The 17955-nt window shown below is 40.2% G+C and overlaps 1 protein-coding gene across 1 annotated transcript; it reads left to right on the top strand.

Moving 5' to 3' along the window:
- Positions 1-495: 495 nt before the first annotated feature.
- zc3h7bb (zinc finger CCCH-type containing 7Bb) lies at positions 496-17804 on the top strand. The gene is made up of 21 exons (XM_023278952.3): positions 496-720; positions 1591-1652; positions 1774-1810; positions 2079-2276; positions 2766-2924; positions 3150-3290; positions 3377-3419; positions 3507-3748; positions 3871-4159; positions 5937-5995; positions 6180-6279; positions 6560-6721; positions 6852-7057; positions 7168-7268; positions 7486-7667; positions 8431-8510; positions 9304-9569; positions 9812-9917; positions 11619-11727; positions 12165-12298; positions 12656-17804. Exons 2-21 carry the CDS (start codon positions 1594-1596, stop codon positions 12689-12691), a joined length of 2709 nt encoding a protein of 902 aa, XP_023134720.1. The 5' UTR covers positions 496-720; positions 1591-1593; the 3' UTR covers positions 12692-17804.
- The last annotated feature ends 151 nt before the right edge of the window (positions 17805-17955 follow it).

Raw genomic sequence — 17955 nt, 5'->3', positions numbered from 1 at the left:
AAGATTGTATTATAATTGTTTTAGATCTGGGCTGGTCTTACATGGTCTACATCCAAAAAGCAGTGGAATCTCACTTTCTCATTATCACAAACATAATAAAGGCCATCTTGGTTTCAGACAGCATCACCAGTTTACCTACAATCTCTAGCAAGGTTTTACATGACTAAAGTATCAACACAAAGGTGCTTTAAGCTATCCTTTAGTTCCCCGTGGCTTAATCTTGGCAGATTTTACTTGATGCACACGCAAAACAGAGAAATCGACCATTATTCAATACATCAAGAACGGAATAGATCATAAGTCATTGTAATGGAATACAAGTGTGCTGCAGTTAGTTTTCAGTCTTCACATAATTCTCACTAAAGTAACAGGTGTTTTGGAGATCACAGCCAAAGCTGTTAGGGGGAGACCGCATAACCAAACAGTGCTACACTTTGTGCTGCCCTCTTGTGCCCATACTTGTCCAGGAAACTTGTTGCAGTATTGCACTAGCCATAACAGCTAGCAGGTAGCAACGTTAGCCAGTCAGTAGTATCAGCAGCAGTCGTAGCAGTAGCAGAGAAACTCGTGCTCCGTCCACTCACCAATGACAGGGACACTAAACTCACAAATATGCGCCTGGACACTGACTGATATTTGGCTGGCTGCATTTTCCTACCGTTATCAACAACGCTCTGTGGAGCTCTCTCTGATCTGAAAAGCCCAGCAACTTAACTCTCGGTGAGTTGCCGTGCTAAGTCAGTGTTCGGCTACTAGCTTGGTCTTCACTAGTAAATTATGTCAGCTAACTTGCCTGGTAGCTAGTTAAATCTAGGTTACTTATGCACTGTGGTCATACATGTGAGCTCGACTAGCTACATGAGCCGATGCAATGCGAGTGGCATCGAAGAGAATTTAAATATTTTTTTAAAAGCTGCCCCTGCTTTTCTTTTCCTGAGTAAAGCTAACTTACAGTGATTAGCATTTAGCCCGAATTAGCACGTAGCATTGGCACGCTAATCCTAACTGCCGGTTAAACTCAAGCAGCTGTCCCTACATTAACGGCATTAGCATCTCACCTGATGGAAGATGTCTATATTACATGCATTTTTCTTGGAGTAATGTACAGCATGAGTTGACAATATGTACGTGTGCTTATTGCTCGCTAACGTTAGCTAACATTACCCAACATTGTTTTGGCTGTGGTTTAAATTTGTATGAGATACCCAAACGCCCTTTTTTTCCAAGCATTCCCTAATTTGTGAGTCAAATAGCGTTTTCTCTCGCCGTGCAGTGTCACCCTACGTTTAGCCTAAAATGTTAACGTTGCTAACACTAATTAGTCGCCAGCCTCAGCATTCCTTTCCCCGTCTGTTTGTTTACGCAAGTCCGATGATTGCAGAGCTTGTTTTATTGCAGGCCTTGGTTTGTCTAAGACCTGAGTAGTTAGCACTGTTTGCAAATGAGTTAATAATTGCAGAACCCAAGCTTATCCCTCAGCATTCTCGTGCTAAGTGTGGATATTTGACCGTAGCAGTCAAAGCTGTTAATGCTATTGTGCAAGAAGCAGAGTTTTAAGCTGCTGCACGTCAATATTGTCTTCTTCCTCAGGCTATGGATCCTGACCGACAGAAACGAAGGGAGGAGATTCAGAAGGCAATGAGCTTTATCCAGTAAGAGAACAAATGTTATTGACGTTTAATGCATCCTTTAAATGCCAAACGAGATCAAATCTAAAATGCTCACTACTTGTGTATGGAGGAAGCAGACATCCTTTTTGTTTTCTCTCCACAGGTCATCACTGCCTTTCCCAGAGCCAGAGAGTTATGAGGTTTGCATTGAACCTTTTTATCCATTTTTCACATCTTTTTTTTATTAACCATGTGCTCCTATTTACGTGATCCTACTCACATTTTGTTTTGTTATTAGCTGGATGCCGATATATATTAGGAGCTTCACATTCATTAGATCTCCTCTTTGATCTTTTTCTTACTGGCTATGCTTTTAATATTTGTTTTCTATGTGTCCTAACCATTTCATCATCCTTACGCAATATTTTACTTTTTTTTTGACCTACTTCCTTTGCATATTCCTTTCAGGCATTTCTGACACAGTTGGTGTGTAACTTGCTGGACGAGGGTAATTCTTGTTTTCGAGATGAAGATTGGCGTCAAGCAGCCCAGCAGTATGGAGAGGGGATCAGTGTTGCTCGATACGCCCAGGCTGAGGCACTCGTTATTCCCCATGAGCTGCTCGAGAGCCTCTACGTAAACAGGGCTGCTGCCTACTACCAGACGGTGAGGGAGAAGGGGGAAGAGGATGTGTTAGCTACAGATGTGTGTTCTTGCAAATGGAAAAAACAAAACAACTATTTTTTTCATAGTGTATACTAGCAAAGTTCAATTATTTTGTGTCACTGACATACAATTTGTGGTTAATCTGCTATTTAATGTTGCAATTTGTCATTGGCATTCATACAATACTTTATCTCCCTAGCAAGGTTTCTATGTCTGTCGTCTTTAAAGGACTCAACTTTCACATATATTTGAGTTTCACTACATTTACAGTTTAGCCAGCTGAGGTGCACACTCAGTAGCACTAATTTCTGTTCTATAATAGTGGATGTTTTTATGATATCTTTTTCAGAGGTTTGATTGAACTCTTATGATACTCGTTATTTATTTCTTTATTTCTTTGTTCTACGTGAAATGACATTTAAATTTCAATGCCTTTTTTGCTCTTAGTTAAATACCTACTCATATACTTGTGTGTTTTTTCTATTCCAGAGGGACTATGACCGCGGTGTTCAGGACTGTGACAGTGCACTGTGTGTATCAGAAGGCAGTCGTAGGGCTTTGTTCCGAAAAGCACTCTGTTTGAGGGAGCTGGGGCGCCTCAGAGAAGCTTACGAATGTGGAACCAAGTGTCTCCTCACAGCACCACACGTATGTTGTTAACAACTGAGGCAAATTATTTTTTACATCATTTTGAAGATGTAGTTGAAAATGAATGGATGTGATAAGCATGTAAGATGATGCAGAAATCTCTGAGTATCAAATATTTAAGTGCTGTTGCTTATGATGATTTTGTGGACTAAACTGAGTTTGTCATTATCATTCACCTGAAAATGAATGAAACTTGTGCTCTTGTTTTTCTAATTTGTCTTCCAGGACAGACAGGTGAGTGACCTCGCCCAGGATCTAGCCAACAAACTGGGCCTGAAGGGTCGGAAAGCCTACGTCAGCCCACAAACTGAGTCCACAGTCACAGAAGGGGAGAGTCTTGGGGAGACCTCCCCACCCACTGGAGAGGTAGATGCTGCTGTCATGTTATAGAGCTTGCAATGTAATGTAGTGGCTGACTTAGAGGCTCATGAGTTCTGCTTTTTTTTCTTTAGATGTCGGCCAATGGGCTGGAATCTCTGGGAGACATTGGACCAAGTATGGCAACCAACAAACCTTGCACATCTGCTTCCACTGAGATTTCTATTTGTTTCCCACAATTATCTCCCTATTCCTCCCTCTCAGCTGACCTCTCCAGCGCACAGTGTATCCCTGCTCCTTTGGCCACACCCATCCCAGTAAGTGATGACCCGGCAACCACTGTGGTAACCTCGTGCACTGACCTGTCGGAGAGCCCCAGCAGCCAGGCCCTGCCTCCCATGCCGTATTCTGTCCCAGTGTCCGAGCACATGGATGAATGCAGCAGCAGTGTCATTAAAGACGAGCTGGACAGCCTATTGGAATGCATCCCCAAAAAAGTCAGTGAGGTGAGTGAAGAACACAGAAAATCAACCAGTGTCACCACCTCACTGAGTGTCTAATATTTCTTTATGTGTTTTTATTTCATCAGCAAAGTGTGGTCTAATAAAATTTCTCTCTCGTCCTCCAGAGTCCAGTTCAGGGTGCTATCCCTACCAACCTTCCCAACACAGCCGTTGGTCTCCGGCCTCCTTACTCACCTAGCCTTCCAGCCCCATCACCCCAGCTTCCCCAAGCCTTCTTCAGCTCCTCCATCAGTGAAATGCCCTCTCTGGAACCTTACTCAGCACTGCGGGATCAGAGCTCCACCCAGGCGCAGGACGCACTGGGAGGCTTCTCCACAGGGGCCACAGATGGAGAAGGGAAGGCAGGAGTCGCCGCAGGCGGGCTTGACTCATTGTCCGAGTACACTCTCCCTGGTGAGCAGAGCCTGAAAGTTTTTATCTTCGCCTTTTTTTAAAAATCTTTTATTGTGTCTCTAAATTCTCTAGGAGTGGCGGGCCGCCATTCCTAAATCCTAGCCGCCGCTCCTTCAAATTTTTGTTTTTATTTTTTATTGTTGCAAATACACCACCGCCGCATGTCTCCACCTTCATGGCAGAGTCCTGCACTGGGTCGGGTACTCGTGAGTACTGAGTTAAACCACAGATAACTATCTTTCTCAGTATCTACTCTTTCATACATCGGGTTAATACGATGTTAATTACTCACGAGAGTGCGGCTTTGAAAGTGACATCACGTCAAGCACCCAGGCACCAGGTCAGAGAGTCAGAGGAGTGTCATCTTGGAAAATAGGGCAACAACTTAACGGAGAAAAGGTAAATTTATTAGCTTAAGATAACTCATAATAGATTTTACAAGTTAAATAGACATTCACAAAAATATTGATGGCCAGCTAACATTACTTAACATATTGGTAGCTTAAGTTAATTGGGCCCAGTGCCAACTCAGTGTCGCTAACATGCGTAAACTAATTGATAGCATTAAGCTAATATTAGTACACCATGATGTAACTGCCGACTGCATTTTCAGATGAGCTTGGTCAAATATTTCTCTACGAAGAGAAAGACACCTGATGAAGGTGACGCTAGTCAGGTTTCATTAGCTTTTTACTGACTCATAAATGGTTATGGTTAGGTAAAAAATTGTGTTCACACTTGTAATCAGGTGTGATGTGAGTGTAAATTATCTAACGTTAATGTTATATGTAATCTTATAAACAAGTAGCATTAGACAGGGAGGAGCAGTGTAACAAAGTGAAGGAGAGCAGAGTACAGCAGGGGGAGAGCTGAGTGAAGGAGAAGGAGAGCAAAGTGATGAGAGTAGAAAGGGAAGCCCAGGCTATCAGGCTGGGACCTGAAATGGGTTGAAAAAAATAGCCGGTTCCACTTATGGCTCTATCACACTGATAATGGTGAGTGTCAAACCTTTTTTTTTCTTTCTTATTTTTTTTTGCATAATATACATGTCAGTATTTCTGTTAAATAAAGAATAAAATACTAAATAAATTCAGTGTATTTCCATTTTAAAAGCAATGATCAATAGTGCCACTTTACTCTGTCCCTATAGGACAACAGACCCTCTTCTATAAAAAAAACCCAGAAAAATTAATTGTTGTGGGCCTGGGTGCAAACTTTGTCACTGATTCTACAGCTCCATCAAGAAAATACTATTTATTATTTTTATTTTTATTTAATTAATTTTATTGTTTTATTTTATTTTATTTTATTTTATTTATATTTACATTCAGCCTTTAAAAAGCCATTTTCAACTGGCCGTTCAATAAATAGGTTGCAAGTAAAATTTGCAGTCAAGTGTCATTTGTTTACGCCGTCACGGCTCTCGGGAGAACCTGCCCCCACTGTTGAAAAAAATCCTAGAGGAAACACTGTGATGTATATCATAATTGAACTGTTTGGTTTACACCACAAGAAAATCATCAGGAACGTTGCATTACAAACTGGACTCACCTCTTTGTTGCAGCCCTCTGATGATAAGTATAATACAAAGATCATTATCCCTAGTTGCCGCTCTAAGTAATTTTGACCCAGTACAATGTGTTAGCTTGTTTAGCTGCCAGAGCACAGTTCTTGGGGAGTTTTCTTTAACCTGAGGTGTGTCAGCAGCAGACAGTGTGAGTCAGCAACATTACAATATGGTGTCTGACATCAGTGTCCTTGTGTCTGTGGTCTTCAGGGGGACGAGTGTGTCACAGCTTCATCCCTGGAATGCGCAACCACAGTGCTGCACATGCAGTGAGTAACACACACGGAGTATTACAGTCGTGACTTTCTTTGAATCATCTGTTGCAGGAAAAACTGTTCTGTGATTATACTGTTATTAGTATGGTCAAAATAATTTAGAACCATTGGTAACTGTGCAGCTAAGTAGCCTTTTCTTCTGTTTCTAAATCGCATCCCCTACTCTCTTCTTCCTCAGAATGGCCCAGCAGGAACCAACCTCTCTCTGCTCTCCAGGAATCCTCTGGCACCCACACATGAGTTTCGGCAGGCCTGTCATGCCTGTTACAGCCGAATAGGTAGGATAAAGTCACATATGAACCACTCTTGTCTTCACTAACCATTGATAAGCACCTCTTTGTCCTATTTTTTGTGCATCTTTAATGTGGGATGCTGACTCCCTCAGCTTATCGACTATGTGTGTTAATGTGAAATATCCATACATCAAGTTTGCATTTGTCAGTCTCAGTTGCAGACATGTAGTAAGTGCAACATTGTTGACAGATATAATCTTACAAAAGTAATAAAAATTGTAGTTATTGTTCTCTTAAACGTTTCATCTTCGTGTCCTGCTCACAGGTCCACGAGTGATGGACTACAAGTATCAGCCAGAGGCAGCACACCGCTGCAAGAGAGATGTACTGCTGTGTCGTCTGAGAAATACAGATGACCCCACCTGGAAAAGGATCCGGCCCCGACCTGCACGGAACAACTTCTTGGGGGCGTTTGTTCTTTGTAAAGGTATAGTTACATTTTAATGTATGTTTTAAGCGGAAATTTCAAATTTGGAAATTTTAACTGTCAAACGCCGGAGCAGTCGGGCAAATATTGTGCTTAAATTTTGTTAACACTCTTTCTCTGGATCCCACAGAGGTGCAGGAACGTCAGGAGTGCCAGTATGGGGAGAACTGTACGTTTGCATACTGCCAGGAGGAGATAGATGTGTGGACGCAGGAGAGGAAGGGAGCGCTGAGCCGAGAGCTGCTGTTTGATCCACTGGGCAGCACCGAGCGACGGGCACTCAGCGTCACCAGACTGCTGCAGCTCCACATGGGCATGTTCATGTTCCTCTGTGAGGTGAGACCACAGTCTGACACACTTTCATCTGTCTTGTTTTCTAAGTGCTTGTTTGGCCTTCACTTTTGGAATTTGAAACCAGACCTTGACTTATCTTGCTTTTTCTATAGGAATGTTTTGACAGTAAGCCTCGCATCATCAGCAAACGCAGCAAAGAAAACTTAGCAGTCTGTTCAAACCTCACAGCTCGACACCCATTCGACGATAACAAGTGAGTGTAATGGAAGTTCTATGCCTTTCTTTTGGTGAAATACACAAAGTTTTCAAAATCAATGACATTTATTAATAGTGTGATAAAACTGTGGAAAAATGGACAATCAAAATAAAATTGCCTTTTGACAATGGGCCAGAAAAGCCGATGCTACTGCTCCTGTACAGAAAGGAGAAAAGTGTGTTATTGCACAATTCACACTAACTCTTACCTGCAGGTGCCTGGTGCACGTGGTGAGGTCAGCCAACGTGCGCTACAGTAAGGTCCGACCCCTGCACCCCCTCTGCCAGTTTGATGTTTGTCGCCATGAGGTTCGCTACGGCTGCCAGCGAGAGGACAGCTGCTCCTTTGCTCACTCTGTCATAGAGCTCAAATGCTGGGTTCTTCAGCAGGACACTGGTGGGTAGAGCACAAACATCAGCATATTTCTAAGGAACTACGTACATTTACTCAAGTACAATTTTAAATTGCTTGTACTGTACTTAAATATTTCCATATTCTGTTACTTTATACTTCACTACGTCTTGCAATCTATGCAAAATGACCTTTACCAGATTCAGCATTAAAGTGATGAACACATTAATGCATCAGTTATTATAATGCAATAATATACATCCTTCTGAAATACACCAGTCTACAGGAATACCTAAACTTCTGGTACTTTGCAGTATACTTTTTAGATAGTACTTTTACTTAATTTAATTTCATGACTTTTATTTGTACTTTATTGCTACATCGTGGTATTGGCACTTTTACTTAGGTAGAAGATCTGAGTAACACCTCTGCTTTTCAGTTTAGTAAAAATATTTTTTACTGGTTTTACAGTTAAAGAATGTAAAGTAATCAGTGTGCTTCAGTCCCCTTTTGCCCTCTTCAAGTATTATTACATTTATCAGCATAGATTAAAAACATCTAGCTCCTATCTGTAACGGAACAGAACCCAGTAAACAGTGTAGCTCTGTATGATTAAGAATAGGTGTTGCGTAATGTAATGAAATAGTCTGGCAAAATGTCTGCTGTATTTTGCTATGGAAAAGGTACTGTTGTAAACATGATAAAAAGTCCCCACCAACTGCCAGCTATTAACCCAGTGTCAAGAAGATTGTGTAATGATAACCATCTAAAAGGTTTTTCACTGAGTTGCGTCTGATATTTCCCTCAGGTATTACCCATGAAGAAATGGTGCAGGAGTCCAAGAGACACTGGCAAAGGCTGGAGCAGAATGCACAGAAGCAGCAGAAGGTGCAGGGACAGTTGGTTTTCTTTGACCTGCTATCAAAGAGCTTCCCCTGTAAAGCAAAATGAACATAGAGGTTCATGCTATTCTTTCAAAACCCTGCCCTACCAGACCACTAAGACTTGTCAGGGCAGTCACAAAGATTTGATCTCTTACCCACAAACCTGGCATAGTATTTGATAAAATGTATGACAAAGCCATTTAGGATTAAACTTAAGACTTGTAGTTATGGGTTGTATGCTAATCTAGCTGTCCCGCCCTGTGTTCTCAGCATAATTCACTACTGATTGGATTTTTAAAGGAATCATAGATTTGGAGTATACTATGACTTGTTTAAATGTATGAGTAATTTATGGGTTGTTCTAGCTTGAGATCACAAATCTAGTTTGCCATTGTTTTCTTTTTAATTTATTCAATTAAATTCGAAATAAAAGCTGGATCTAATAAATAAGCCACATTTTTTTTTTTTTTTTTTAGATCCAGCATTTTTTTTCTGCCAATCTAAGCTACAGTATACTGGCCTTCATGTATTCTATTATTAAAGTCATGTGTTTCTTTTCCTTTTACTATTCATGCCATGTGTCTCTATCCATCTTCATCAAAAATGTAGTTATTTGTTATTAGTTATATGTCATCAGTAGAAATACTGATATTGCATAGATTCTTGTATATGTCAAAGAAATTGATATTGTGCAGAGTTTTTCCAAAATGTCTATGAGAATAATAATGCATTAATTTAGTCCCCAGCTTGATTGTCATTTTAATCATTGCACTTCTTGTTTCTCTTGTCTCTTTCAGCCTGTCCATTTACCCCATCCAAACAGCAGCGTATCTGCTGGAGGGCTAGGGGGAATGGGGGGAGGTGGCGTGGGTGGAGACGGCATGGGTGGGGGTGGTGTGAGTCCAGTGGGAGGGGTTGGGGTGGGAGGGTTAGGAGCAGGGTCAGGTAGGGGGCGGCCCCTGAACCTGAAAATGAAGTTTGTGTGTGGTCAGTGCTGGAGAGAAGGTCAGGTCAACGAACCTGATAAGAACCTCAAGTACTGCACAGCGAAGGCGCGGCACAGGTGAGGCCTGACTGACACAAACACAAACTCAAATCTTATCTGAAATTCTCACTGTCCACACTGATTGTAAGTAATGTTTATAAGCCATGTCGTCGTATACTTTTTATACACTGGTAGTTGCAGTGAAGGCAGAGGCGTGTACAAAACTGTGGGCCAATTGTAACTTCTGTCTGTTGTTGGTGTTAGGCTGTGGTTTCATGCTTTTGTTTAATTCAGCTCAACTTTGCGCTACGTCGCTTTAGCTGGACAAAGGAGCGGCGGGTCTTGCTGGTGAAATCATTTGAAAAGAAGAAGTGGGTTGTCGTTCGGCCTCTTCCTTTCTCTCGCACCTATCCACAGCAATATGATGTGAGTTCCTCTATTTTTATTACTCTGTCTCTCTTTAAGTCCACAATATACAACATCACAACACCATATCAAAGAAAAGGGAAAAATAAGTTTTTCAGACCACAAAGTGTTTAATTAGCCATGTCATTGTTCTTTAGGTCTTGGTAGAGCAATATAATCCTACAACAGAAACAGATTAAAACACTAAAGCCTTATAGACTGTCAGTTTGAGTTATGTTTGACTTTACTTGATACCATGATTGTTCAACATTGCCAGGGTAGCTGCTAAAGAGTACATCTAAACAGCACATTCATTTAACAGTATACAGTTGTAATTACAGTCTGATCTACTTGTGTCCTCATAATTTGGCAGTGATATTGATAAGCTTGTTAAAATTAAAAATTTTGTTTACACAGCCTTTAACAAATTTTCCCTTCTGCTTTGGATGCTGCAGCTAGATTTTTAGTTTATATTATGTGTTAAAAATCTTACTTTTTCTCTAATAATAAAGTTTGTGCTTCATTTGAAAAATACTCTGATGCCAGTATAGTTGTTCATCTTTGCGATTGGTCATGTGGTGCCTACCCCGCCTCTGTCATGTGAACGTGCTCATATCAAGGTTCCGAAACCCTGGTTAACTTATGAAGTTTACAACCAGCTTCCTATGACCCCTTCACCTGACTGCAGTTGTCAGGTTTAGTTAAGCTAGAAAACGAAAAGATACCCAGGGTACATTGAACTTGATTCATTGTACAGGGTGCTGCAACAACTCCTTCTCTTCAACCCTCTCTGTTGCTGTTGCTCGTGTACAGAGAACAATGCATGAGGACAACCTGGTTAGTGAGGTTAGGAAATATCATCAGCTATACAACACACAATCCCGTCGTCCCGTTGGTGCTGTCATTGTACATCATTACTAAACGAGGATATTGCCTGGCAAAGATGAACTCTGGAAGTTGGCTCTTGAGGTGAAAAATCTAATTAGTAGTGAGTGTACAAGAGTAGAAGCAAATATCTGATCATTATTTAAAACATTTTAAGTTTGTTTTCCTGTGAATGTGCTGCAACACGCTTTGATTCAGACATAGGGCAGAACTGGATGCATGTTATACGGCACAGCGTTGAGGTGGCAATGTTTTCAGTTTAACTCTATTTCTGCCCCTCCACCTCTCTCACATGCATGTACAGCTGACTGCTTTGGCCCTAAGGGACAGGTGGGGCTGCAAGGTAGCGCCTAATTGTAGGAGTTTCGCATTCTAGTGCTTTGTCACATTAATTTGGAGGCGTTATAAGCAACTAGCGGTTGTAAAAGTAGTTCTTCAACATAGTGTGGTGTATAATTAACTTCATTCTCTCTCTGCTCGACCACAAACCCAACCGGTTGAGGAAGATTGCTGCCCTCCTTTAGACTGGTTTTGCAGAGGTTTCATCCTGTTGAAAGGGATTTTTTTTCTCCCCACAGTCACCTAGTGCTGTCCAAAGAGGATCTCTCCATATTTGATATTCTAAGGTCTTGAGCATATATTCTCAAGGCCAGTCAAGTGCTCTAAGATGACTTGTGTGTTGAAAATAAATTGAACTTACACTACTGCAGTTAACCTGTTAGATTTTAACAATAATGTGTGTACTGGCCAGTTTTTACAGAGGTCCAAAAGAAATATCATTAGCAAAAGAATCAGCTTCACTCTGTAACTCTTTATTTTTCCCTCTGTCTCACCCAGATGTGTGTGCATGTGATGAAGCAGAAGAAGTGCCACTATATTGGGAACTGTTCCTTTGCGCACAGTCTTGAGGAGAGGGACGTCTGGACGTACATGAAAAACAACAGCTGTAAGCTCCTGGTTTGATCTAGGGCCACATGAGATCAGTGCATTTAGAACTTTTAAGTATACAAGTCTGTTCATATTTCATACAACTAGATTCCAATTGAATCATTACATTACTGTTCAGACTAAAGGATGTATTTGAGTTTGTCATATCTAATACCCGTTGTAAGTAGATTCATTTGCAAGATTGTTAGGCAGTTTTACCATCTTTATCTTTAGGCACTGTTTAAATTTGTAAGGGGTGTACTAATTTTTTCATATGATTTTATGTCAGTTTCAAAAAAGGGGGACATTTGTGAAGATGTGCCTTGTGTGTAGTCATGACAGACCTATAATTCCAGTAATTTCACTCAACTTAACACTGATTGGTGTTTTACGTAACTGTCTCTGACGTTAATGAGGTTGTCTTCCCTTCTTGTTTCTTACCTCACTCGTCCTCAGTGAGAGACATGCAACAGATGTACGAATTGTGGCTGCAGCTCACCAATCAGAGTAGACGTACAGATAACTCCGCTGTGACCCCACCCCCAGAGGACAAGCAGGTTACCATAACAGCAGATTACACAGAAGGCATGGTGAGTAGTAAATAACACTAACATCAGAGGTCAGACCGTCTGTCAGTGGCTGAATGGCAACATTTTCCATCTGTTTTTCTTTACTGATACCTCCTGTAAAATTAAATAGATATTTTATTTATTTATTTATTTTTACCAATAAAACTAATTAACTTATTTCTACTATGGCAACTCGAGTAACTGTTTGACTATGTGATAGCTTATCAGAAAAAAGAAATTTGCTCACCGCACCTTTCATATAAAGGGTTTGGAGACCTTTGCACTTTAGTGTATAGTAACTCACTGCATCGCTGTTTATTGAGGTTGGCAGGTTATTGGTATGTGAGAGATGAGCTGTTTTAATATGTATCATTTCAGGGAGGCCGGCGGATGTCAGACGGAGATGACCTCTAAATGTTGCTGTGTTGACTAGAGGCTGCTGATCGCCACTGAGCTGCAGACAGAAAGCTAGGCCTGCCACACCAGCTACAACCGAATAGTCTGTCGTCTTGCCAGTCTGACCTCCTCCAGGATCTGTGAGAAAGCAAATGGACACAAAAAATGGTTGTCCCCACCCTCATATATGTATACACACAAAGACTTACACACAACACACACATCACAGGCACGAACGAACACAAAAATAAAGCTTTGTAAGTAAAATACAGGACTTCGGCTTTAGCATTTTGTTTAATACCATGCTGCAGTTACATAAGGCACTCTTAGGCTCCCCTTCAGCAGATTGTACCACAGAATTTCCATAGCCAATTAGTTCTGCTCTTACTAAAAAAATGTGCTAGTGTTCCCTAGTGTTATGACTGAGCATCTGTGTCCACCAGGTACCTATTTTCTTCTCAAAAAATCCTAGCACTGAAAAAGTACTTGGATGGGCGCGCTGGTCGCAGCTCTTACATTTTGCTTGTTGAAACCCAAATAAAGCTCAGCACTCTTACAATAAAGTTTGAATTTTAACTTTAGAGTGTGAAAAAAAGGCAAAGTTATCAGTGCTAATTAATGTTATGAAGCCTGAAGCATTGGAAAAACAGCTTCTTGGTGGACACACCTTGCTGAGCTCTGTAACGACCAAATCCTGTTCTCTTTCCTTCATGGGAATACAGTAAAAGGGTCAGAGCAACTTCATGGAGATTGATTTTGAGCATTTTTTTTTTCAAGGGGAGCTAAACTTCCCTGTTATATTGTCTGCCATATTGGTAGAACACTATGAATGTAACGCCTGCATGGGCCTTTAAAATGAGGAATTTGGTAGAAATTAAAACATTGCTGTGGTCGAATATGTGTGAGTAGACTTACATGCTCAACAAACTTGTGTAACATGACAGTCCCCCCCTCCCCCTGACAGAAAAAAGGCCCCTTGCTAACTGGTTATGTAATCATACCAGCCCTCCCAGTATAGGACGAGCACAGACATGCACACACTCACGTTTACCTTAAAATTGCTGCCTGAGGTGAATTGACACATCAGTGCAAAAGTTAGGCTTTGGCAACCTGTGTCTAAATTCAACATGACGATTGACTCAGAGCAATCAAGGTGATATTTCCCTGAAATACCTGAAACCGTGTTGGTGTCTAGCTGTTGGTGCTGGAGAACTGCAGCACACTTAGAGTCCTGGCAAGCGTTGCTCTCAGCAGTAGATCAGATCCAATTGCAGATCCCCATATAAAACCAAAATAATGACCTCGCCTGGACTGAAGCATAGTGAAAAGACTGACTGTGCAGAACACTTATGTTGTTATGGAAAAAAGTTAGGAGATTAGTAATAATTTAAAACAAGATGATGTCAAGATGAACAATAATTTAAACACAGGAAAGTTGTTTGAAAATGTTTAACAGAAAGGCTGATAAAGATGATTAAGAATATATTTTTCTAGCTGATGGTGGAGATATTTAAGATAATTTGAATGTGAGGGCAAGTTGCCACTTCTTCAGTTGAGCTGGGGTCATTATTTCAGTGAAAGCCAATCGTGTTCCCACAGCCTTCAGATGGAAACCTGGGTTCCATGCAGCCAGATGTTTTGCTCCTGATAGCTAACGGTAGCCCCAAAGAAAACTCTTCTCTTTATGGGAAACCTGCTAGCTTGAGACAGGGACATGATTCGCACCACATATTGTGCCTATGAACAACACATCAACATCTGACACAAACACACATGCAAACACACACACACACGGACAGATACATACAGGCAGGATATCTGTTGCCATCTTATTCTAGCCTTTAATGTGGACAGACACGATGAAAGTATGTCTATATTCAGATACATACATATTATACATATTTACAAATAATGGTATACTACTAATAATAATTGATAACTTAGCGGTTAAGCTTAATAAATATATAACCTGAAAACCTGTATTGATCACATAGAAGAACTTCTTGTTATTGAGGTATTGCTATATGACATGTATCGCTGAACTAGATGACTATAGTGAATTTTTTTTTTTTAAAGATTCTTTTTATTTTGAACATTTTCCTTCTGTGTGGGTTGTTCCAGACAGGGTTGTTTGAGGGGATTTCAGCAGAGGTTGATAAAAGTTTCAGGCTGAATGTGTAGAGATGAGATTAAATCTTTACACTAAGAGCAGAAGGTTAGAAATCATCTAAGTCACCCAACTCTAGGTTTTTAATTTCTTCCTTCACAATAGCAGCAGTCAAATCAAATGTACAGAATGTGGAACCTTTCCTGTTTTGCAGTGCGTCTATGAAAATTCAGAGAAACTGCACTTTATATTTTAGGTAATCGACCTTGACTCAGTCCATAAAATCAGCTTTACTTTACACAACACTGATGTTACACTCAACCAGTACTGGAAAGCATCATGATCATTAGGAGCAAAATATTACAAAGACCAGAACATCAAACCACAGGAAACTCTGCATGTCTTTTGTAATGTTCCATTTTGTCTGCAGTCCCTTCATTTCAGTCAGTGGACAAGTCGAAAAAACAGGAGCAATGGTTGTTATACCAAAGGCTGAACTGTCTTAATTATCCAGCCCTTGATAAACTGAATGAAGGCAGATCACAGGTCAGTTTTGCTGGTCACTTAGCAGAAGTTTGACCATTACTGGTAACCAGCCCTCGTCTGGAACAGCCCAGGTATTAGCTTCTTTGAGGGATCGTATTACTACTACTCCTAGTATTATGATGAATATGATGACTATAATGATTGCTATCTATTGACTATTTCTATTTCTCTTCTATATGCTATTGATATATGTATGTTAATTGCAATGTATAACTCTCTCTTTATATATGTATCCATGTATGAATATAATAATTAACAGTAAATATGCGTCTGTGTATGCCACAGTGCACAGCTCTGTCTGGGAGGCAGTGAGCAGAAAACATTCAGCTTCTGATTGCTACTGTAAAGTCCTTGAGTTTTTAAGTCCTACAGATTGTTGTATTATGGGCTGCTGTGGGATGTCAGTAGTACAAGACTTTTAAATATTAATGTCGTCTGAGCTGTTTGTAGGCCAAAGGTGAAAAAAAAGAAGATGATTGAAGTATATATACTGTAAACCAGTTCCTTTGCAATGTCTTTGTTTGATCTAACCATCAGAACTCGCTGCTCACTGCCTGTGCTGTGTGTTTTTATTTGAATTGACTCACCAGGCAAGGACAGATCTGGAAACATAAGCATACATAGAGGCCTATATACTCCCGTATAGCGCCTTATTCAATATACTACACCTATAAGATGATACATACCCCTATTGTATAATCCTGCTTACTATATACAGTATATGATACCTGATACCTATTATAATACTTAGACACCCTTATAAGGTATTTTAGATAGGAGATGATGGGCTGTCTTTTTTTCTGTGGCTAGAAAAGTGTGCTGTGGTCAGAGATGTGTTCTCATCTTGTTTTTCAAGGAGTTAATTTGGAAAAGTTTGAAGAGCGACGCCTGCTCAAATGCTCTGTCATTCTATTGTTGTCAGTTCAGGATATTTACAAAGCAACTGACATGGAAAATGAATGTAGACCAAAAACTGGTGGAAAGGAACTGTGGCTGGTAAAGAAAAGTTGGAATTTTTAAAAAATTTCATGTAGCCACATAAAGTGAACAAAACTGGCATTTTTTTTAATGCATTCGTCGGTGTGACAAGTGGACAAATGCATTTTTAAATTCTTGCACTGGAATACCTGTTGTAAACTGTTAAAGCAGAAAGAGCATTTGAGGTGAGGCTCCTCTTCCGGTGTTGGTGAAAGGCCAGAATCAATGATGTAACTGACGCACACAGAAAAAAACTGGATGCCTGCGCTGCATGTTGGTTGTGTTGTTAAAGGCAGACGAATCATGACACAAACTTACTGCGGAGGCATTTGGCTGAAATACATCCTCAGATTTGCTGTCTGAATAAACAGGAAGTAATAACATATTGTATACTTTCACAGCTACTTTACTCTGAAAAGGGGAGGAACACCATTAGACCTAAAGTTTGTTTGGCAGAGAATTTGAATCTGGTGCCAATCAGATTTTCATGCTGATAAGTATAATCACGCATAAGAGATCCTGCATTACATTGTTCCAGCGCTGCTAAGTTTCCTGTATCCTGATCAGTGCTGTGCACCAATCTGACCCAGCTATGCTATTTTGTTGGCATAATAGCTAAGACGACGTGTTGATTTCACTTCAGAAGTAGTGAAGTAGTCCAGTTTGCATTAAGCTTTGAAAAGTGGTTATTTGATGCTAAATACTTTGAACTTTCATATGTTCTAAGCTTGAAAGACCTAACTATTGAACAAGAAGCCTCTATTGTGCAGGCTCTCTTGTTGCCTTCCTTACAATACACTAATTATATGTACAAACCTTTTAGTTTTTTATTCCTATTCAGAAAGTCCATGTTGATGTCTATGTATTTTTTTTCCGCGCTAGACGTCAGATCTCAGTTGTAGATAAATCAGTCGGAGCAAAATGCAGTAAATTGTGCTAATTAATTCTTTAATGTGTTTATGAAGCTCCTGGAAAAAATATTTTCTGTTTGGGCATGATTTAGGTTAATATCACTTGATTTAAAAAAAAAAATTCTGTGGCTTTTGGTTTGTGAATGGGTTCTGGGCTAATACAGCGTGCTACAGTTTAGTGAAATGACAGGGTTCTCTGCTGTGAAAAGGTTTCTGCTCCACAAATATTCATGTGACACACCAACCCCTGCTTTGTCTTTCCTCTCCAGTTTGTGTCATTTGATTCGCAGCACCAAGACACACCTACACAGCCATGAAAGGCCGTAATGAATCCGTTTTCAATAAGTTAAAAAATGTATGGGTTATTTCACTTGTTTTCAACAACTTAAAATGAAGAAACCAGGGTTGTAAGAAGTGGAAAAAACAAGGCCTCTTTTTGTACTGTATTTTTACATTTAGTTGTTTCATGTTTTGTTTTTTCCTCTTGACTTTGTTTTCTCTTTTCTCCTCCCTGGTTGGAAGTTCATGATCACACACGTGGACCAAATCTCTTGAAAGCATTTAATAAACTGTTTTAGGAAACAAAATACTACAGTTTTCTTTCTCCATTTATTAAAGCACACAATTAACACTACTGCCCAACGCTCCTGACTGTTAAGATGTATTCACAATTGTGTTTACTCAAAAACTGAGCAATTGAATTTGACAGAGACTGGATTTTTTTTACAGAATGGTCTGCC

The sequence above is a fragment of the Amphiprion ocellaris genome, chromosome 18, assembly GCF_022539595.1.
Source record: "Amphiprion ocellaris isolate individual 3 ecotype Okinawa chromosome 18, ASM2253959v1, whole genome shotgun sequence".
Classification (NCBI taxonomy): Eukaryota; Metazoa; Chordata; class Actinopteri; family Pomacentridae; genus Amphiprion; species Amphiprion ocellaris.
Note: the sequence above shows the minus strand (reverse complement) of the source record. Positions and strands in the feature narration are given on the sequence as shown.